The sequence below is a fragment of the Perissodus microlepis genome, chromosome 11, assembly GCF_051167445.1.
Source record: "Perissodus microlepis isolate ML-2025 ecotype Zambia chromosome 11, ASM5116744v1, whole genome shotgun sequence".
Taxonomy (NCBI): Eukaryota; Metazoa; Chordata; class Actinopteri; order Cichliformes; family Cichlidae; genus Perissodus; species Perissodus microlepis.
This window is the reverse complement of record NC_140471.1, coordinates 28,030,886-28,054,962: the sequence shown is the minus strand read 5'-3', so window position 1 is coordinate 28,054,962 and position 24,077 is coordinate 28,030,886. Positions and strand designations below refer to the sequence as shown.

At 41.2% G+C, this 24,077-nt stretch overlaps 1 protein-coding gene across 1 annotated transcript; it reads right to left on the bottom strand.

Annotated features, from left to right (window-relative positions):
• Positions 1-163: 163 nt before the first annotated feature.
• On the bottom strand, positions 164-22,945 carry ago1 (argonaute RISC component 1). The gene is made up of 19 exons (XM_084943822.1): positions 22,449-22,945; positions 17,977-18,163; positions 13,768-13,888; positions 12,661-12,842; positions 11,955-12,091; positions 11,514-11,648; positions 10,394-10,481; positions 9,551-9,698; positions 8,616-8,735; positions 8,381-8,503; positions 7,575-7,708; positions 7,147-7,331; positions 6,799-6,958; positions 6,456-6,546; positions 4,136-4,330; positions 3,913-4,047; positions 3,716-3,817; positions 3,369-3,568; positions 164-2,872 (listed from the first exon to the last, which is right to left on the bottom strand). The coding sequence occupies exons 1-19, from the start codon at positions 22,471-22,473 to the stop codon at positions 2,764-2,766; spliced, it is 2,577 nt and encodes an 858-aa protein (XP_084799948.1). The 5' UTR covers positions 22,474-22,945; the 3' UTR covers positions 164-2,763.
• Between the last annotated feature and the right edge of the window lie 1,132 nt (positions 22,946-24,077).

Here is a 24,077-nt window from a genome sequence, read left to right as displayed (position 1 = left end):
GTGCATTTTTTCTTCATCCACCCATGCATTAATATCTAAGAATTATTAGTTAAGGTGGATTTCAGGATGTTATGAGAGTAAGCCTTGATAAATCCCATTACTTACTTTTCAGACAAAACTGTATTAAACGCACAGTAAAAGCAAACAAAAAACGCAACAAGAGTAATAAAAAACAATTTTATTTTCTTTAAAAAATAACCCTCCCCAACAGAGTTCCCATACTATCACATACAGAGCCAAAATAATATGCTTCCACGTCCTTTCATTCAAATCTATTGGGAAGTGCTATGACAAGGACTGTTCTTGATCAGTGGCTTCAATATTGCTTAGTCAGACCGTGAGGCTGCGTGGAGGGGGAACGGACTCTCCCGTGTCCACATGATACATTTCCAGGGTGACTGCCATTTCGTCTCCCCCCTTTGCAAGGTGCTTTGTGGCTTCAGTGAGTGAAGAACTGCATCTGGTTTCAGTGGTGTTGGGGAAATGCCCCCAGGTTGATATTTTTCCTTTCTTTCTTTCTTTCTTTTTTTTTTAAACGCAGAATGAGGGGTAGAAGACTGGCCCCGACTGTGAAAAGCCCCTCAACTGCTGGGCCAAAATACATAACAGGTTAATATTATATATTCATATATACAAATCACCGTGGACACAATGAAGGATCAGTAAAACGGTGTACAAAGGCATTTTGATTATGCAAGTTCATAAACATGATTTAAAAATCAAACTCATCTGATCTCTTATCTTTTGATCCCTTTCGACTCAAAAGGGGGTCTGACCATCAGACAAGATTTGAGGCGCTTAAAGGGCAACTGAGGTGGAATTTTGGGACCGTCTCCACAGTGCCCTCTTGAGGATACACTCTGACACTAGTCACAATATTCATAATAATAATGACAAAGGAAAAAGCAGTCTTTATAACCATTACACAATCGAGGCAAAACGACTGACAGGCAGTGGTGAGCGCGAGGCTCCTACCTCTAAGAAAACCAAAGTAAGGTGGCTCAGAATATCCAGTCATAAAAAATAATTACATGCATTTTTCTTCCATAATTCCAGAAAGTGACTAGATGTAAAGGCAGGGCATGTTAAATAGTCGTAATAGAGGCCCACCCTGTCAAATGTAGCAATCCCCTAACTGTGCTGCCCACGCACACAGAGCACCAATAGGGATTGGCTAACACAACATAGGGGATTGGGGCAGGGGATGCTGCAGGTGTGTTATGCGACGAGTGAGAACAGACGGCAAGGATAAAAGGTGATGGCGGAAAGGTTGATGAGTTTGGCTTAACGTGGGAATGGGGGGAACAAGTGCATTTGATCAGCTATGTCTCTGCATGCTGAGAAGGAGACTGAGAGCGCAGGCATGTGTGTGCTTCTGTTGTAAATGCCTGCAGAGGGGAAGAGCTCTGTGTAAAAGCGGGACAGGCGCAGGATAGGTTGGTACAGTTAGGCAAAGAAAAGCACGGGTGGATGCGTGGAGCGCGCCGCTTGGTGCCATTTCCACTGATACACGTTGGAATGTGCAGACGGATCGGAGCAAGGTCAGTTGCTGAAGGCGACTTCAGCTTTGCAGCACTTAAGTGATCATAGACTATATTTGCCTGCTTTTAAATCTACAGAATAGTGTTGACCTTGCCTATTGCCTTTGTTCTGAAAGCTACGCAAGTGTGGGTGTGAAACGTTCAAATGTAGAGTGTAAAGTCTCGCCAACGGCTAGTTTCACCATTTTGAAGTAAAATAAAATAAAAGTAAAATTTAAAAAGTGCCTCGTAAATTCTAAAAGAGCGATGTATAGAGAAATAAAAGATTATCTTCCTGTTTGAGTGCCCCCTTTCCATAGGGTGGCATCACTTTTGGCTGGTTAACAATGCTGGTTTAGGTGCATGGGGTGCAAGTATATTAGATACACACTATGCAAATGGTCCCTCTACTGTTACGCTAAACTTGCCTCTAAAGGCGAAATCTCTAAGGGACTGGCCAACCAGGACAGAGTGTGTGGCAGGACTCCTGTCCTGGATCTACAATATGCTACACCTGCTCTTTCTTTGTCTGCTATAATATAAAGACCAGAGGGCTAGCCTCGCATGTACTAACAAACTCTTTATGTGCAGGACTGGTGGCACCTACATGCTAACACTAAGTGCTAATGTACCATACCCCGGACTCCTCAAGGCTGTTTAAAAAAAACAGTTTTCAAAAACATTAAAAAACATGAATGTAGTTCATGATAACATTAAAATGATACATGTAAGTGTGCGTGCCCAGTACCACCTCTAATGAGGATCCCCTCTAACAAGGGGCTTGCAATACTGGCATCCGGCATTTGGATGGGTAGAGGCAGCATCGTGGTGGCAGTTAAAAAAGTTTTTAGGATTTTTTTTCTCCTTTTTATCGCCTAGTTTTCTATTTTTCTCCCATCCGTATTGCATACTTACATACATAGGAGTGTGAAGGTAGCATACAATACAATTACATAATACCCATGATTTAAAAATTCAACTTAAAAAGATCAATAGTCCCGGTAAAGTAAAAATAACAGTAATATTCATAACCTTTTGAGTGCATGAGGCTGCAGAGTCTACCTGTGTTTTACAGGAGAGGGGATTTGTGTTTCTTGGATTTGAGTGACTGATTGCTGTGAAGTATGTGTAGTGGGCAATTGTAGGGAGTAAGGGATGGGGATGAGGTGGTGCTGGTGGGCCGTTTGCCCACTCAGGTAGAAATGAGGTGGGAGGGAACGATGGCGGCGATGGTTGGTGACGCTCAGGCGAAGTACATGGTCCTCAGAGTGTCGTGATGAATCTGAACAGCCTTAGCCAACGCCTGGGGATCCCGACCGTTACTCTGACCGGACACATGGCTGCCCTCTCCACTGCAGAGAGACGAGAGGGTGATGAGAGAGCGAGCAAAGATGAGTTACACATTTCATGTCTTGATAAGAATAAAATTGGCAGCAGCAGCAGACCAACAGCCCCACTTGCTGCTGGTCGTGGGAGTTGTCAGTGACAAACTGTAGACAGTATAAAAGATATATGTAAAAACTGTGATGTCATCCACTGGTTAGCGAAGTCCTGTTATCTTGGTGTTTTGAAACTGAGCATGACTAGGGAGGGATGGACTTGACTGTGAATGACTTGTGATTGACAAATCATTAGCCAATGCACACACCCTGGATAATCCTTAATTCTGCCTCTAAGAATGGCCATAATTTACAAAATTAACTTCAGTTTGACCTGAAACTACCAACTGTGAAAGTCAAGAAAGTGCTTACTGAGGCCACAGAGGGAGCAAGCTTACCAACCCCCCAACAAACATCAACCAACCAAGAACGAAGACATGCGTAGTCTATCTTTCGTAGCCACACTGACCTGTCATGTTCTTTGTCTACCAGATGGTAGCGGGCACGGAAGGCCACGAGACGAGCATAGTAGGCTGGGGCAGGGATAGAGACTGAGCGGGTACAGCGCACGTAAGTGTGGCACAACTGGTAGGTTAGAATCTGCAACTCATCAGCTGTGAAGCGATTGTCGTCCCATAAGACGTAATAATGAGACGGTCGGCTGGTACCCTGAGGACAGAGGAGAAAAGGGCAATTAAAGTAACAATCAATTTTTTGTGTAAAATAACTGCAAGGTTAAAAGAAGTCAAAGAGATTTGTTCTCATTATATTATAATAGAGATTTCTATGGAACAATGAATTATAAATTATAAATACCTGTATTCCTGCATGACTACACAGGTAGAAGTCAAACTCGAAGGGATGAGTGATGCTGGTGTCCACTGTAGTCCCTGCAGGAATGTTCCCACTCTTCCCAATCTGTCCAAAGATAACACAAGGAAAAAAAACAGGTAAGCAAGTATGAAAACTTAGTAGGAAACAGAAAAACTGAAGGGGAAACAAAGAAAGTTTACCCTTTCAGACTTATCAGCACAGAAGAGGCGTGTGTGGTGACGTTTCTGCACCACGATGTAGGTGATACCAGGCTGATAGTCCTTTTCCAACTTTATGCACGCATCTCTGATGGCCAACAGCTCGTAGTGGAGAATCTGCGTGTAACAGTTAGCACTCAGATGAAAACATGTTAAAATAGATTTTGGTGGCATTGTGTCATTAAGATCGCAGCGTCCCACCTACCTGAGGCAACTGTCCCTCAGGAACACCGTCTCTGTAGAAAATGATTCTGGTGGGCTTGAAGCGGGTCGACTTGTAGAACTGAATCAGCAGTTCGCGCACCATGTAAGATAAATCTTCAATGATTTCCTGCCTGGGTCTCTGGACGCGCACTGTGGCACAGTATCTGCTGGGATGGGCATCCATACTGCCTACCACCTATTAGAGGGAGCAGGAAACATTGAAAAAGGAATTTAACATGATAATGTGTTGATCACTGATTTCACTCTTAATATGACTTGCAATAAACGAGCATTAGGTTATTGAGCCCCTTGACTAAAGTCATCTCTCAAATAAATACACCTTTTGTCACTGAACATTCTTCATGACTTTTTACTTTATGAAAATCTGTGCAGTAGTTGTAGTTGTAGTATTGATTCACAGACATGAGTCATTTTTCGTCGTGTGCATATTTGAGCATTAGCATCCCCTAAAGGCTGCAGCTGGGAAGTGTGCGAGGCTCAACGTCAACCTTTTATTTTCCTTCCCTCAAATCCTTACACGATACCACAATGACCATTTCTCACCAGTTTTCTTCTCAGCTCGTACTGTTAACGCAGACCTGCTTTCCTCTCCTGTCCTTGTGACTCAATTATTCGTCATAATTGCTAGGCAACAACACAGCCAACCATAGGCGAGCTGAGGTCAAGGGCGGACGAGAGCTGACGTCATTTCCTTTTGAATGTGAGTCAGTGATGAGCCATTTGTTTCCCTTTATACCTCACTAATTCCTCTCGTACTCCTCCTTTTTTCTCTTCGCTCGGCCTCATGTGCTGTGCGTCAAAGTCCAAACAAAGCGTCATATCGGCGCTATGTGCTTTTCATGAAATGGGCTGTACATGCAGGTGGAGTTTGAAGCAAACGGTACTATGAGAGAACCATTGAATGAAACCCTGAATCACCATAGCCCGATCAAATAGCCAAAACATAACAGAATAAGCCTGTTTGTGTCACAGCCATCTCAAACTGTTCATCTGTTAAAGATCAAAAACAGCAGTCGGCTGAAATCCAGAAAATAAAAAATGAAATTTGAGAACAGAGCACGTGCACGCTTATTTCATTACACCACTTTATAGCACTCACATCGCTCATTATAGAAAAATAGGGTTACTTTAAACACCTAGTTTTGTTACCTAAGCATTGCACCTATGGCAACTGATGCACCATCTGGACTGCCTTTTTTAACATCGCAAATCCCCGCTGACTGAGTTACACTTCTGACACATCGACCAAACATGAGAAAAAGTACCTCGAAACCCGCTGCTCACTGTTGCATATTGTTTCAATAAAAACTTTTTTTCAACCCGCAAACCGTGAGAAAATGTGCCTGAAAGGACTTGACTTTACTAAAGCCACAAAACAAACCTCAGAAGGGCGCTAGTTCCTCCTCAAATTAAATTACAATATAGTAAAAGGTTATTACAGATTTTTTTTTTGTCCAATGATGTAAAAACTAATTAGCTTTAAGCTCTTCTTTTCTGAACCTACTACCTAATGTTGAGGTATTCTTCTCTTACCAGCATTAATGAGCACAGTGGCCATCGAGTCCCACTGTCACCAAGCAACCACAAACGTGCGTTTTTTTCCCTGTGGCATCTCGGAGTCATTTGCATTATTTACATGCCCTTGCTATTTTTGATTTGCCTAAAAAAGGAGTGTCGAAGCCAACAAAGCAGCTGGATTGCCATCACATCCCAGAGAAACATTTTAAAAATTTTTATGACTTTTAGCTACTAGAGTACTTAACAACTACTGTACAGTCAATATATATGGTACAAGGTAACCAGTGGCTTTAAGAATAATAAAGACCAAGTATAAATCCATTTGTTATCTAAAGGTCTTTGTCCTTAAATGCAGGTATATAATGTTAATTAATGCCAATTAATTCTGTGTATGACTTTGACTTGTTGCTATATCTACACCAAATGACAACCAATGCTATAGTTTAAACCTAGAACATTTCTTATCTGCTTAATTAGAAAGTCTATTTTTTCCCCAAACAAAAACTAGTGCTTCATTATACTTATTCACATTTTTAAATAACTCAAATGTCTTTTCATCAAGTAACCAACTTTAGCCAGTAACAATGAAAAAGGCTGTTCATAAGTTACCAGAGCCAAAAGCACACCAGTATTTCCCACCCATGGGTTTAACCTGCACGCCTAGATTTGAAAAGTGGCCAGGCTTTGTGACACACCGTGGTTGCACATTCCCTTCCTTTTCCTGAGATTGTATTTAAAATCATCTAGTGTTGTTTAATGAAGGCGTAATCTCCGAGACTTACAGCAGTAATGGAGGGCTTCTTGCCATCTCCAGCCGGGGGGTGTGTGACATCTGCTCCCAGGAAGATAACCGGCTGCTGAAACACTGCTGACCTGAGACAGCAAATGGAGGAGGTGATGCAAATTACACACGCTCATAAAGGCAGTGAAGGGCTGCTGTTGGTGAGTCATATTACCGAAACGTATTCAAACGATCACCATGTCATCCAGCAGGATTTTGATAGAAAACTCAAGTCTACTGCCACTGTCAGCGCTTTACACCTATGTGTCAGCATCACCCATCACCTAACTCAAGATACCATAAATATGTGCAACTAATTAAAAACGGGTCAAACAGAAGCTCACCGTTGGTGAGGCACCAGGATATTGTTGATCCCTCCCAGCTTCACATTGATTTTGAGGCAGAGGTTGGACAGAGTCTGCGGCGACGTCTTCACCACATTCTTCACCTGGACACATTGCGTGGCCATGCCGAGGAGGGTGTCACCCACACGCTTTACCTCCGCTAAAGGAAAAAGTTTGAAAATTACTCACATGAAAAAACAAAAACAAAACATGATTCTAGTTTATTGGGAGCTTTTTAATACTCCCATTTGACCAAATGCTTCAGGAGTTTTTTGACTACTTTGAGCAACAGTATTTCATTTGTTTTGAGAAAAATATGGCAAACCACATATATCAAATACAAGTTACCATAGACAGGAGTTTTTCCTGGCAGGATGACGATGATGAGCTGAAGTCCAGAGTATGTGTTTTTCAGGTGTCTGAACATGGGCTCCACGCTGTCCGCTCCCTGGGCATATTTACAGAAGCATGGCTGGCCCTGAATTGGCATCCCAGCATCCTTTGAGATTTTACGAAGCTGGTCTGTGAAGTTCCTGAGATGAACCCACAGATGAGTGTTTAAAGCATCTCCGAGATAACGTTTTTAACTTATTATTTTCTGTCTTTGGGATATTGCATATAGGATGAATAAACAACATAAGAGAAGGATTGTTTTTCTTCTGTGCAAAAGCTCATTTAAAAATAACTAACCTTATGAAAGAAACAGCCATGAGCAGAAATTATTTAATCCCCCTCCCCTTCGACAAAATCATCTGCTTGTGCTCATTAGTACTTACTTGAGCACCTCTTCTCTGCACTGTTTCTGGGGGGCAAAGCAGGCAATAGCCCACACTTTGATCTCAATGCCATTATAAAACTGCTTCCCTCTCATGTCCCACACTCCCTGGTTGGGTGTAGCTATGGCACGGTTCTGTAAAAAAGAAAGGACCGGGAGAGACAGTTTAAGCCAAATCAGGTCACATTTATAGCAAAAGTACAGAGAGATGACAAATTAAAGCAAAAACAGAGTTTCCAAGGTCAAGAGCTTAGTGTGTCTACTAACAAACTAACAGTCAGTTACAGAAATTCACTCATTTTCCTCAGTCTGTGATCGACATGTCAAAACGAGTCTCTTCCTGTGTGAGCGCCACTTGAAGCATGACTGGAGATAAAGGATACTATTCTTCCAAAAGTGGAAAGCCCTGTCTCAGAAATTCTCGAAATCCTGCATCAGTATTCAGTTGAGAAATGGGATATGATCCACATAGACTAATAAACATCAAATAATTCAATCACTCCTTGTGCTCTACCCATCTACCCTATAATCATCAAAGAGATCACTCTAATCTGCGCCTCTTTATAGGATAAAAGCGATCACTCTTTGTATTGATTTGCAGTAAACCCTTCATCCAAACCATATAAGCAAATCACACAGAGATCACAAAAGAGCCACCACATGCCCTCACCAAAGGAGTCAAGCTTTCAAACTTGTCTTTTAATTTGTCAACACTCTGCTCTGTGTGAAACACACACAACTAAATGGCTGCATTCTTGACAACATAAAAGTCGATATGTTCAGGTTGACGAATGAACCGTGCCTTACCCGTCCTCCGTACTGCAGAATAGGGGCTGGCAATACTCTGCCCATCACCTCGGCCATGTCATCCTTCACCTTGATCCCAAACTCCTGAATGTACGGGTCCAGGTTGAAGTTGGCATTCTTCATCTGTAGAGAGTAAAGGACTTGTATTATATCTCACCGTCTCCACCTTGTACTATAAATCACTCATTTCAAAATGATGCACGGCCTCCATCAAACGCTTCCCTCTGCAACTCACCAGTCTGCTGATCTCTTCTTGCCTGTCCGGTGCGGAGCGAGCTGTGGCTTTAATCATAGTTGAGGTCTGATTATCTGTCAGTTTCTTGATGCATCGTTGACCGGCTACAATATTACACACCTGGAATGAATACATTCAGTCATTAATGTGTAAACATTGGCTGTCCAAATGAAAGAAAGTTTTTAGTCTGTGTGCATGGTTGTGTTATCTTTTAATACCCTCTATGTCGATATATATCGTTACCTCTCAGACGGCCAAGCTATTTAAGGGCCTAAAATGATAGGCCATTTAACGTAATGTGAAAGCTTTACATTTATACAGTAATACTTTTTTATGTCTCCAGTTGCGTTTATGATCCCTCTACTGTTTTCTTTATCGAAGACAGATACCATTGTTATACAAAAAGGAGCTCGTGTCCATTAATGACCCATGACCTGTTTGCCTTGCTGCTCTGGGCATTAAGTAAATGCCTCAAGGCCTCTGCAGCAGTAAATCTTACTACTTCAGCAGAACTAGCCATGGTCTATTGCCAAATGTGACATTTTATTAATTAGAAGTGCAAAATTACAATAAAATCAAGCCCACATTAATAGTAAAAAACACACATCTATTTCAAGAGTCAAAGATGATCCCACTCGGTCACTTGAAGGTTAAATGAAGGTATGTCGGCAGCTTTTTGAGTACGTAAACATAACATGTATTCTGATATTGATGTATTTGCCAATATTCTTTACATATGTACACGTGGGCAGTTTGTTGGGATTCTATTAAAAACCCCAATAAAAAAGTTTTGGAGGAATAACAGTCATTAATACACACAAATACAGACAGAGTCATGATGAGCTAGTGTTGATCAACCAATATACTGGTCATCCTCTACTTTAAATGGTAAACTTTTTGCATTATAGTTGAAATATCACTGAACACTTCCTCACCTCCAGAGGCAGGTAGGTGTGTTTCTGCTCCTGCCCCACCTGTAGACAGGGTAGGTGGGGGTATTTGAGCTGCAAGTTGTACTTCTGCTTGAAGTACTGAGCCACTGTACATTCTACTGTCTGCCCACTTTCAAGCTGAAGGGGAAACCTGGTACAGAAAAAATGAGAACATGAGCATCATGTCAGTGTCATCACCCGATCGCTCTTCATTTGCAGGTTTTGTCTGTTTCTGTCTGTTATTTCTGACCAAACCTGAAAACGTGCACTCACTGTCAAAAACAGTAAGAGATTTCCCATTTAAGCTACTTCCTTGGTTAGGTTCATAATAAACAGAGGAAAGAATAGCAGTTTTTTCTTATTCTAAAGAAAAACACTCCTCCTTGAAACATAATTAAAAATCATTATTTCAGCATTAAAAAAATGTTTCAACGAAATACTAGAAATACATGTTTATGCATAAGGAGGGACTTTTTTTTACCATTATCATAGAGCATTTCTACAATAGGAACTTTACAGATGAACAAGAACCTTCTGTAAACCTGGATGGAACATTTACCTACATTTCAGCTAAAGAACTAAGATTAATTTAGCTCCTCTAAAACCGTTTTAATTGCTTTCCAAACAAGCAAGGACAAATTTTGGTGATTGGTCCAACATGTGATTGCTGCATTTGTACAACTTCAGTGAAATTAAACAAAAGTACTTTCTTCCAGTGACATCAATATAAGGATGAATACCTAATATATTCTAATGTATTACTATAAAATAAAATAGCAAGACGCTGTCAAGTTGGGAAATAAATTTGTGTATTTTCTATGCCAAAAACAAAAAGCAAAGTCTTACGTTTGGTGGCTGGCAGGACGTCTGGTAACATTGCATACACGATACTTTCTTTTCATTTGGCCACAATGGGTCACCTCCACCTTCAGGCCTGCCGACAGTAAGCGGGGCAACACAAATATTAAGTAAAAGTGTCGGAAAGGAAGAGCTTAACGTGTGACCTGCTGTGATGAATTGCTTGGAGATGGTGGCACTGCCAACAAAGATAGGAGGCCGAGCCGAAGGTGGCAGAGCTAAAGATGTTACGATTTTAGCTGGGAGTGACCAGGAATGATAGAATTACAAATGAGTACATCAGAAGGACAGCTCATGTTAAGCAGTTTGATGAAAAAAGGCTGAGAGGAAAGACTGAGATGGCTTGGACATGTGCAGAGGAGGGATGGATTTACTGAGACAAGAGTGTTGAAGATGGAGCTGCAGGGAAGGAGGACATTCAGAGGGTTGGTGAGATGGAGGTTGGAAGAAGAAGAGGAAGACGACCAAGATACACAGAAGAGCATCTTTGAATGTCAAACCATGAAGCAGATGGTCTGTAATGGGCTGATATAGTAGATGGGCCTGGTTTCCTGTTCTTAGCTACTCCTGTCAGTTAAGAACAGGAAAATGAGGCGACAGTTCATACAGGGTCACCAACATTGGACAGACAATAGAAGACTGCAAAAACATTGCCTCGTCTAATGAGCCTCAACAACATTGTCAGCAACATTTAGATAGATGTCAAATTCTGATTTGACATAAACAACATGTAAACATGGATCTATTCTGCCTTTATCAACGATTCAGGCTGGTGTAATGGTGTGGGGAATATTTTAGCACAATTTGGTCCTTTAGTACTAAATTGTGCTAAATTTAGTTATTATACATTTTACTGAACATGTCCATCTCTGTATGACCACAGTGTACCCATCTTCTTGTGTGTATTCAGCAAGTCTATACTTCAAATGCATAGAAGTATCAAAGTACTTTCTAGTGTGTGAATGTGTGTGTGAATGGGTGGGTGACTGGATGTGTAAAACGCTTTGGGGTCCTTAGGGACTAGTAAAGCGCTATTCAAATACAGGCCATTTACCATTTACTTTCATTATTTCTTCGGAAGGTACTTCCACACTTTTCAGTAGCCCACCTTTAATTTCCTTGGTGAAGCGGACCCTTTGTGAGTCAGTGAGGGTTTTGGGTTGCTCATCAATGTTGCGAATGTCCAAAACCTCACACATGAACTCAATTACAGGCTGGGCTTTGTAGAAAGCCGTGGCAGACACTAGAGGGAGACAGAGAGCAGAAATAAGTCAGAAGAAAGTACCAAAAAACAAAGGTTTCAGAAGACTTTGCCACTTTTTCTTCACAGCTAAATGAGTGTTAAAAACAGCCCATAGAAACAAAAGCAGCAGTGTAAATTTATAACTTAACTTTTGTAAGATACTCATGGCTCAGCTTTTCTCACAGAACAAGTTTTTCTTTTCAAAATCCCCCCCGTGTTTCTGCCTAGTCACACAATGTCGGTAAAACCCACTGAGATCACTGGCTGACTACACACACGCTGGTGAGCCTGTGTTCAGTGACTCACCATCAATGTTAAGCATCATCTTCCACATGGCGGGACGCACTGATTGGTGGAAGCCAAACCAAACTTCCCTTCCCCCACCAAGTGGGTGGTAGTATCCTTCAGGTGGGGAGAAAAATGATCGGCCCACTGGTGTGTACCTAATCAGAAGGGGTGAAGAGGTGGAAATCAATGTTCTGATTCAGGGCATGACCGCAGCATGAGTTCATGTCTAGTGATGTGGATGTTTCAGAATAGGTCACCTCAAGAAAAGCAGAAAACTTGCAACACCCAAACAAGAGGTTTAAGGCTATTTTTCTTTGGATACTATATCACTGATCTAATATCTGTGGCTTCATGACTTCCTTTTGAGCACTTTCAGGTTAAGTCTTCAAGCCAGTTATCACTATTACTTTGCTTAGCATTGTTCAGCGGACACTTTCACACAGGTGTCAACTAACACGTGTCTTTTATTTAGTAATTCTGATGCCTGGAGCGATGATGATCTGATGCTTGTGGAGGGAAGGACTCAGTAAGCACCGCTAAGCTGTAAAGTTAGAATATCACAAAAAAATAATGTGAAAAAGAAAACGTAATTTTACTAAATGTTTTCAGGATGCACAAAACTCTTAGAAATAGCTGATTATCTGTGTGAACAGACTGTTTGACAGACTGTAAATACTGGTGTGTGTTGTTATGAACCTATAAGAGAAACTTTGATATACTCGACCTCATAGAGGCCAGGTGACGCATGGCCACATCCAGGGCTTGAACTGAGTCAAGGGGGACCTGCAGTCGGCCACTGACTAGAGTCTCCTGCAGCAGGCGCCATGACACCTTGGCCAGCCAACGGATGGACACCTTGAAGATTCGATCCTTTCCCTCGCCAGGAATCGTCACCTCAAAATCTACCTGAGAGAGAGAGAGAGCAAAAGGTAAAGAACAAATGAAATAAAGACACACCTGTAGCAACAAAATGAAATCCTCAGGCTGTGCAGTAAACTGTAGCCCTTTTCAGGTACTGCAGAATATATTATTGGAAGCTGACATTTCACTAACCCTGCGCTTGTATGGTTTACATTTTTTTGCATATTTTTTGCATGTCTCCATACCTGTAGGTGTGACTGTATGTCATGATAAGCATGTGAATGCTTATGGAATTTACTTTCTAGGCAATAGCTGGAGACACAATTCCTCACACCTGTATGGAAAGTATAAAACTATACAAAGCAGTTTGGTAGCTGGGCTGTCTGTACCCAGAAGTGCAAAATCCTAAATTTTCTCTAAATAACACATTACAGTGTTAAAAAGTAAGTGCAAAAAATGCTGGACTATGTTTGGGGAAGGAGCAGTGACTTCCTGTCTTATTACCACAGACGAGATCCAGAGATGCTTTTGGAAAGATGTTTTTCTAATTGCCTGAGTCCGTCAGGGGCAGTCAGGTGATCTGACCCTATTCTTTACACAACAGATATCTTCTAATCCATTTACTTAAGGCAACCAAGCACATTTCCTAATCAAATAGATCCTTTAAGTATAGAAAATAACATGACTAATTACAACAAATACATACATATTAAATGCTTTGCTGTTTTATAGAAACTTTTGACCTCTCAGGTAATCAAGCCAGGGTCATGCCCACGGACAGATGAGGAGGAATCGAACCACTAACCCTGCTATTAGTGGACAACCTATCCTGCTTTACCACGGTATCTTTTTACCGTCATTCAAATATTTGCTTTCCTGTTAAGAAACTCAATATATCACAGCTGAACAGGGCTTAGGAGAGACTTCACTGAGTGACTGTGTAACACAAAAAACCACTCCAAACATTTACCTTCTCACTCCCAATAGGAAGTGCTAGCACAGTGTAGATGTTCTTCTTGCCATCATACACCGGCTTCCTGTCACCAAAGAGCTGGGGCTTGAAGTGCTGCACCATGTACTCCACCACCTCTCTGTAAACAGCAACACATGCAAACATGACATGAGATTAATGTGCAATAAAGCCAGAGCAAATCCCCCTCTGCCAGTTAAACCTCTTCCCTCATCAGGATGCTGCTTTTGTCACGAAGAGGTGCAGTTATTGAGATATTGATATAGAGTAGGCAGGATACAGCTGGTGAGTTCAATATCTGGTGGTCACAGGGGGAGAAGCAAGGACAAAGAGCATGGATGCAGGTGGTGGTGGGGGGGCTACCTTTGAATGCATGGTGCCTTGACCTTCACTCAAGTGTGGGGGATGAGGAGGTCTTTCTAAAAAGGAAAGGTCGAAGGGCTTGACCCTTGCATGCCTTCTTGGACCCTTTGTGTTTGAGCTCCATTTCCTTCTGATTCTAAAAGATCCTCTCTTAATATCAGAGGAGATGGTACTAGAACACTCAGTGCTCAGGGATCCTCATTTAGAGTTTGGATTTTCTGAGGATCTACCACTAATAAAAAAAAAAAAAATTACCAATTTGCTTCATTTATTTCTGTTTATGGCCATGACCTTGTTAAAATGAAGGACAACAAAGCTCAAGGGCTCTCTTTCCGGGTTCCGCGGACGGCCTCTGCTGAGGATTTTAACAAAATTTCATTTGCGTAATCAAACATTTTATGAGGGTACTATTATGTTTTAGCAGACAGAAGTAAAAACTATCAATGTATTTTAGGTTTGAGTTCACCAAAGTTCCTATTAGGAGACATACAAAATTAATTCATATGTATGAGACTGTACTTAGGTGAACCTTTGATGCTTTTTCTTATTTTTTGTCATATGTATTGTTAGTGTAGTGGCTGATCATAATAATCGTGGCTAAAGTTTCAAATAATACATTTGGTGTATGTAATTCCTATGAGTCAAAAGCAAAGATTTGAGGCTGCTCTAAATATTCAATTCAGTGGGGTTTTTTTCTAGTCTGGGCACCGTGTGACATCAGTGAGAGGGGATATCTTAATATGGTCATGTCCGGCACACAGCTGTGGCTGTGATCAAAGAAGCCCCACCCACCTGCTGCAAGGGGCCTGCCAATCAAAAGAAAGGCGGCTTAAAGGGATGGAGGCCTTAAAAGGAGAGTTGCAGTCAGATAGATGGAGGCTTATTATGAGGAAAACATGGTGACTCAGTGGTCAGTGTTACCCTGCAGAGGCGTTTAGCTTCACAACCCAGGAAAGACTCCTGCATGTGGAGTGTTTCCAGTCTGACAACATAAGTAAGTCACCGCTAAATAGTGAACTTCATAAAATGAGTTAGTACCAAATAACTCATAAACCTTTACCAAAATCATTTTCTTTTATTTTGTAGTTGCTGGGATCTGTGCAGTGGCTCGCTGAGACTCATGGGTAACACCTGGGTTGATTGCTTACCTGTGTACGTTTATCGCCCTGACAAGTCAACCACTCTTCCTTATCCGGGTCATTAATTTTTTTTGGTCAACTTAGAAGGCTGAATATTTAACTATTTGTTCTTATGTATATTTATTTTTTGTGTAGGTCATATCTCCTCTCTTTGAGGAACAAGGTAAAGACCTAGCAGAAGACTGCTGCAGAGTTAATAGAGAATCACAATTCTCTTAGGAGCCAAAAATTGGATTGGACAGGTTTTTTTTCCCCCATCATATACCTGCTGACTGGTAATGCTAGAGGTGCCAGTTTTCATATAAATGTTGATGATTCATCTGACTATAAAAAGTGGAAGAACAGCTCTATCTGATTGGAGATGGGAACAATTGGTTTATCCCTGTAGCTTCTGCTTATCTGCCAGTCCTCCCATGATTTCTTGAAACTACTACAAAGCTTTATTGTTGCTGTGAAAGGTGCTAGTTACATGTACAAATGGGCATTTTCAAGCTCTGTACCTTGCATTTCTGTAATGCAGACTTGCATGCACAATCCAGGAAGTCTAGTAATCCATGTATTCATCATTGGTAGGAGAAAGTGAAAGTCCTTTTTATGAAGCTTCTAGCTCTGAACTTTACTCCCTTTTCCTGTCTTTATGTTGCTGAAATGCTTCACTCAAACTTTTCCTAATTCTATCATTCATTTTAAATGCTTACAGTGATCATATATACTAACTAGACAAGATGAAAAACACGAGTGTAGAGATGACTTGGTGAAGTCTGCCACACAACCATTCTAGTTCAAAGTCCAACACACCTCTGAAAACAACAACAACAATGCTGTCACAGTTTAACACAGCAAACCTTTTATAGAGGGGGTGTGTGATGGCTGCATGTGAAGCCACATGAAGTCACGCACCAGTACTTGGACAACATATTTTACATGTGATATGCATTGAAATACAAACAGATAAATGATGACACAATCTTTGATTTTGCATAACTTCTGTTTATTTAGACTTTGTTGAAGCTATGTTGATTTCCCCTTTGGGGTTATGGTAGGAAGGGCACCTGGTGTTAAATCAAACATACCTGTGACTTCAGCACTCCTAAATACAGGAAGTGCAACCTGGAACGTGCAATGTCCCAACGTCCCTGTTCTCTAAGCTGGTATAATCAGTCAGCATACAAGTTTCCCTTTGTCAAGTCAGTGCAGTTGGGCTTTGCTTTTATTTAGTTGGTTTGATGTTATGTTTGTTACTTTCTGATCACAAGTAGCTTAGTACTCCACAGGTGACCTCTTTAGAGGCTGATGTAAAAATGGAGTGAATTTGTTTTTCAGTCTAGAAATTGTTGGCATTTACAGCCATATATTTGATTGAGGCTTTAAGCCAGCCCCTGATGTATGACTCCACATATAAGACAACTGTGGAAAGTGAAGGTCAATCCCATCTTGTTGACAGCCAGCACAAAGTCAGACGGATGACACCATCTGAGGATGGTATAAAAAGCAGAAATCGCTATGCAACGTGAAAACCCCCCCCCAAAAAAACAGGCCTTTGTGAAAAGAATGAAGTCACCTGGATCAAACATAATGAAACATATGTATACTGTAACATTTTTCTTCACAGGGACAAGACAGACCGTTCACAGGAAGCAGCTCTTTGCTGAGCCATGGAAAGTTTGCAAGGTAGAAAGAGCACACTTCTCTCCTCAACTTTGAAATATATATATTTTTTATGTACACTTTATTTCTTGGATTAAAGTAATGAATGTGACAAATCACATTAGTTTTGTTATAACTAAAAACAGGGCCAGTAAAAACATGGACAGGGACTACAGGTTTCATGAAAAATACTAAAGCATACAAATACTTTGTAAGTAAACTAAGTTACTCCAATTTAAATAGGTGTTATATGATACAGGTGATATTCTTCCAATGTTTGCATCAATCATTTGGCTTTAAGCTGCATCAGGAGGCACAACGTTCAGCTCAAGCAAGTTGGTTTCAGTTTTGATTCAACCATCTGTCCAGTCACCAGCAGGTAAAGAAGGTAAAGCTACTGCAGGAAGGAAAATTGTCTTCTGCCTAATATAAAACTGAAACCCATCCAGAGAAGACGGTAAATTATTTATTTTACTCAGTTCTACACAGATGCATTACTTTTTGTGCTCTTCATGTTCCTCAGAGTTGTAGTTAAAATGACTTTCATAGCAGCACAACCTCCTGTTAATGTATGTGCTGTCAGTTATATAAATATCTGACACATGCAAACAGATACAATTTTTTGAACTTGATATCTATTTATATGCACCACAACTCCATACTTATTTTTCTCACATAAGGTGATGTTAAAATTAAAAGAATGTTGCTTTGGCAACACTTTATTATTTTTCCAATACAAGAACCCCAAATTAATCATCGTAAATAGATAGCTGTTGCAAAGAAATACATTTTTCATGCTTCAAGTAGCTGTTATCGCTGCCTCTTCAAAGACAACACACACATTACTGGTTGGTGGCTGTTGGGCTTTCATTATCCAATTACCACACAGGAGGCAATTCAGCTACTTGATGACTTCTTCAATGCATACCCAACTGTTACAAATTAGTAACTTTGTTATTTGCTTATAACAAATGACAACTGACAAGTGCTGATCTTTTCCATTAATGTGGGACATCAAAGAAAAGAAATGCAGAGAAATATTGTGACTGAAATCTGTTACCTGTTGACTCGTCGTGGGCACTTGTCAGGCTTAATGTCCACCTCATAGTGATAGACATCCATCTTTGGGATCTCCACTTCAAAGTAGTTGGCCAGCAGCCTGATGGGCTTGCCCACGGTACCCATGCCTGGCCGGCGAGGGGCATGGAACACCTGCTGCAGGGGTGGGGGGAAGACCCCCATGGGCACTGGACAGATACAACATAGGCAGCCACAGACAAAGACAGGTAAAAGGGAAAAATGTGGTTCAGAGCAAAAGGGGTTTGAATTTGGAAAAGTGCACAAATACGAAGCAACAGACAGGAAAAAACCAAAGGTAAAGCAAAGAATCAACGGTTAAGTGAGGGGGTGGCAAAGGAAGCAGTGGTGAACAGCAGAGGACAGGGCAAGGAGAGCATGAGCCAGGAAGGAAGCGTAGGCAGGGGAAAGGAGAACACCACAAGAGTCACTCGCAGGAACAGGAAGGCCGGTAGAGGGAAGATAGTTTAAAAAAAATAAACAAGGAAGATATTAAAAGACAGATTGTGCATTTGGGGGCAGCAAAGAGAGAGACACAGAAGTATGTACAGTAAGGTGTGATCGAACATTAACAACAGTAAGAGCAGCCACATGAGGTCATATATGGAGTGGGGGGGGGAGGGGGGGGGTGTTTAAGAGAAAAGGGAGAAAAACATGAATAAATTAGTAAAATATTTCCTTAAGTAAAAGAAAAAATGACTTTAATTTTGCTGTTCACCAGTTATCACGAAATCACGATGTCTGATCACATGGTTACCATGCAAATTATGAACTATGATAATCAATTAAATGGATCAGAGTCATCCAGCTTCTTTATGTTTAAGATTTTTTTTAACTGAATTCTATTGTAAAAATCTGTATTTTGGGGATTTGGGTTCATCTAAATTTTTCAGAAGCATCACTGTGAACACACATTTGATGCTATATGCATATCATTTAATAAAAGTACTAAATTGGGGGAAAAGAGATTAATTATGTGACTAAAATGATAAGTGTAGCAAGGGGGAAATAAACAGCAGCTATTTTGAGAATCAATGATTTTAGACATTCTGCAAGAAAAAAAATAGTGAAAAATGTCAATTATTCTTAGCTTCCAGTTTTCTATTTGCATATTTTATCTGCTTCTTCTTCTATAATAAGAGAATAAAAGAAATTTCTATAAGCATGTCTGTCTGTTCTTCACTCACTACATCTATTACACACATAGATCACATTTATTAACATCAGTTACACACTACCCAGGAGGGCACTGCACTTATAGTAAGATTTGAACCAATACACCCAGCATCTTAATGGTCGTGGGTTTTACTTTCAAAATAAAACTACTGCCTGTGTGCAAGAGACACTTCACATGTCCATTTTCCTTTCGAGTTGGTTAAGTTTAGCTCCAGCTTGTATATTCTAGGCCTGAAGCAGTCTTTTTAACAGTATACATTATGCCCATACTAGTTTCAAAGTTAAAGTCTCATCAAGTCAGGAGGTCTAACATAGAGGGGGTCCTAAACTGCTTGCTGTGACTCCTGCCTGAGAGGGGCCCACTGCCTTAACCTCTGGGTCCCCAGAGAACAGCCCTCCTTCACCAAAACAAAGACCCCAGCTGCCCTGCGCCTCCATCTCGCAGACACAAATTCACGGGTGTACGACAGAGGGAGCGCCCTTGCTACGATGAACACACTCATACACACAAACACAGGGGGCCCCCCTGTACATTCCCAGCCTCACCATGGAGACACCAAGGCAACACAGTATTGTCATGGATATCAGGGGACCCGTGTATGTGTATGGCTGTTGGAGGAGATGAGAAGAGGCAGGGTGCTGCTGTGGTCATGCTGAAGAGACCTTGGCCTTTGTGGTCCTGAACTGAGCATGTTCCCACATCATGGCAAGGCGTCGGCATCCTCAACTGGAAAAGCTCTGCTTTAAATAGCCACTCCATCACATGTTCACTATTCAGAACATGCTAAACGAATCGGAAGAGTAATGGCCATAAAACACTGTTTTCTCTTCTTAGCGTGTATATGACAGATTAAAGGAAAAATCAGAGTATCTTAGACCATCAGAACAACTTTTATACATCACTGGATTGGTTTAACAAGATTAGTGAAGGGATTAGACGTCTTTCATTCAAAATATATTCCCTTTAATGATTGTGGTGGAGCAATGTCTAACACTTCAAACACAGGTCTGACGTAGGTGTTCAATTAGGGGTTCAGTGGGATCTGGTGACTGCAAGTAAAAATCTCAGGATATGATTCACATCAGTTTTACACTAAACTATCCAGTGAGCCCTTGTGCTCTACGGAAGGTAGGTACTGTCATCCTGGAAGAGATCACTGTCGTCAGGACAATGATTAACAGATTAAGATGATATCTTAGAAGAAATCAATATTGATTTTCAATGTCTCACAAACCATGCCAGCAGCACAACTGTACCACGTAATATCCTCAGTGTAGGGGGTCAAGTATTCAGGTTTTTCCTTTAATCTGTCACCCATCCGTGTGTGTGTGTGTGTGTGTGTGTGTGTGTGTGTGTGTGTGTGTGTGTGTGTGTGTGTTCATATGAATATCAAAGTGTAGAATCACAAGTCCCTAAAACACATCTGACAAGCACTGTAAACACAGACACCAGACATGTGGTGCCCGCACGTACTTTATGTGCAAGAAAGCATGTACGCGTGTGAATGCGTGAGTGTCTATACCGTGTTTTGATTGTTGCGCACGCACACACAATGACACACACTTCGCCCTCGTGCCAGTGAAGGCAGATGGTGAGAAGCGGAGCCAGCCCTCTCACATATCCCAACACAATAGCAGTCTTTCCCGGGCGGTAAGACTTAAAGCGGAGCTTTGGCGCTGCATCACAACATGAAGACACTTGCTACTTGAATCCTTTACAATGACGTAATAAGCAATAACATCAAGTCACATGGGAATGACTATTTTAAAGTCATACCTGGGATAACACGTCTGTTGTTGTTGTGCGTTTCATTTTGGCTTCCTTTGCAGGACAACAAATAAAACAAATAAAGGATCTCAATGTGAACTTTTTAAACAACTCCACATTAAGTTTGGTGGTAATGGCAAAGATGTGTGGCTGGTGATGCTATACAAATACACACAAAACAAGTTAAAAAACTAGAGAACAATTAAGCTCCAAAAATACAAGATACTGGCTTATAAGCTAAATTATAAGCCAAGTACACAAATTACAAGGAAGATCCATTTAGGCATCACTTGTGTTGGCCAAATCAGTTGTGTGTCTCCAAGTATTTGGCTGTTGACCGTGAGCCAAATGTAACCAGAAAAATCTTTAAAAATAGAAACCTGAATCATCACACTTGAAACACAAAAGGAGACGTTGAAATAAGGGGCCTCTAGAGAGACCCCCCCCTAAGAAATTAAAACAGGCCTATTCAACTAATTTCAAGGTTCAGGATCTGAAATGATGACGTGATTTTACCATCAGGCCTGCTTTGCATAAACACAAGCCTGAAGATATCCAAAGAGGATTCAGGGATCGTTAACGAGTTCATGTCAAAACATTTTGCATCAATTAAAAAATACAAGTCTTTATAAAAGCCATGCCTTCAACAAATTTAAGACATTCATGGTTGCATTATTAATGCCGGGCACTCAAGACGTTCCACAGTAAACAGACTTTAGACCTGGGCATAAAGTCAAGTCCAGTGAGTGCTTTAATTGCAGGTCTCCACACCTCAGTATCAAACAAGAAAACTACCAAATGAAGCCCATCTCTGATCTGACTGGCACTGATAAGTCTGCAGATACAGAATCAAACCGCAACACATAAATATAATGCTCTGCATGCTTCTCTCAGTCTAAACACAGATTATGTCATCTCGAACAGGAAGAGGAGATAAGCCTTTTTTCCTCCTTCTTATTTCACATAGATAAATAATTCAGTTATCGCTGCAGATGGTAGGCCCGAGGTTGTCTTTAATGTGTGCATTTAAGGACACTGTGCTAAACTCTCTCTTGACAACCTTAACTATATTAGCAAACGTAACCTGTCAGTGAAAGGGAGGCTGGTCTGTTCCGTGGGGCGTGCGGGTGCAGCCAGCTGCTGCTGCTGCTTGAAGGCGGGCTTCACCTCGTCCCTCCTCACCAAGATTCCCACGACCTCCCTGCCCCCGCGCATGGCTGAGGATATTGTCAGACTCCAAAAAGGCTCATTTGCAGCTATAAATCTGGACAAATAATAACGCTTTCTATGGAGTGCAGTGCATGCAGACAGCAAGACAGCTCCTCTCCATCTCACACCCTCTCTTCTCTAAACGTTCGATGCAACAGAGAGGCTTGACACCAAGCATCCTCGTACATCCCCCCCGATGCTAAGGCCAAGCTACAGTGTCTAGTTTTATCAGCTGCAGTTTGGCCCGCAGTATAGACCCGGATTGGTTGCATTTAAAACCACTTAAGTAAAAATAAACCTACCAGCGCCAGACGGTCCCGGCTCCATCCCATTCACTTAGCCGCGCGGGTACAAGCTAGCTAGTCCGGGGGGTGCTGTGGCCAAACCGCCGGCCCCCTTCAGGCTGGAAGCGTCTCAGACTTCCAGCCCCCTCCTCTCGGCGTGCAGTCTTCTCCTTTCTCGGTGTACCCCCGCCCCCTGCCCCTACCAGAACCCCCCCAGACCCGCAGAGGAGTTAAGGCTAACGCCGATAGCTGCCAGTTGCTCGTCTGCCCGTTGACCCTATAGCCAGTAACGGCGCAGCTGCAGGGCGATGCCGTCCTATTTCAAACCACTCTTCCTCGGTGGCGCAGCGGGATCCTTCCCGGTGCTCTGATTTAGCCGATGGTCCGCGGCGCTGTAATTTCTTGCCGTTCTGTTGTGCTCCTGCTCACCGTTCAAGCAGGACTCTCCAGCGGAACAAAAAAGGCCAGCCCCTCGCCCCCCTCAAAAAAATCTGAAACTTCTTCTTTGCCATTGGAAAGTGTGAAGGAAGTGTTGACGAACTTGCTGTCACACCCCAGAGGTCGAAGGTGGAACTACACTGCAGATATGCAAATACAGCCAAATTATGTCTCACGTGTCAGAGACTGTGTGCTCAACGCTGAGGTTTAAAACTAATGATCACTCGTCTTAAAAAATACAGCCAACATATTCTGAGTACATTTTAAAGGTGCTACATCAGGGGTTTGATCAGTTTAATCTCAAAGGGGGAAGATCAGTAAAATTATCTATAATAACAACCTAGAGCATAATAACCTATATATCTGCTGGTGTAAAGAAGTTAAAGAACATTGTGAAACACATTTATTCTAACATTCTTTTATGAAACAGATGATTGAAAGTCAAAGAGTTCTCAACTTCAAGACTTTTCCATCACATGCATCAACCAAAGCAGAAAGTGGACCATTTGGCTTCGTCATGTTCACATTAACAGCTATTGCAGTTGTGCCATTAGCAATCTTGAAATATAACATTTAACCTTAATTGATAAACTTGTGAACCTACATGCTTGATATGTGAACACCAAGTCTTTCACTTGTCTTTTTTCATCCTCTTTTAGAAATTGTCGCAGATCAGTATTGCCAACTATACATTTGTCTTGGTTTATGTTTATTTTAGTAAAGGGCTTAATGATTAATTTATTGATCTGTAATTACTAATTTTATTGCTGTTACATATTTGCTTTTTGAGGCATTAATAACCATATTTTAATCTAACTCTTTAATCCAATATTTATATCTAAGTCTTTAATGCTTTCATGGCTTGCCTTTGTAAAAAAAAAAAAGAAAAAAAGAAGAAGAAGTAAAAGCACGAGAAAGAATACTTTATTTTTTAATAAATTACCATGCAGTGTTTATTCTTTCAGTCCTACATTGATTATTTTGTACAGGAAAAAAGAACAAATGTGCACATTTCCAATAAACTTTAGGGGCTAGAAATAAAGGAATGAATGAATGAGCTCCAACTGAACATTTGAATTCTTACAATACAATATTACAATAAGGGTTGATATATTTATGAGAATATCTAAAGAATTAAATGGGACAATGGATATTTATTACATTTATTGCCATTATATTTTTTCTCATGTCCCACACGTAGTTGGTTAG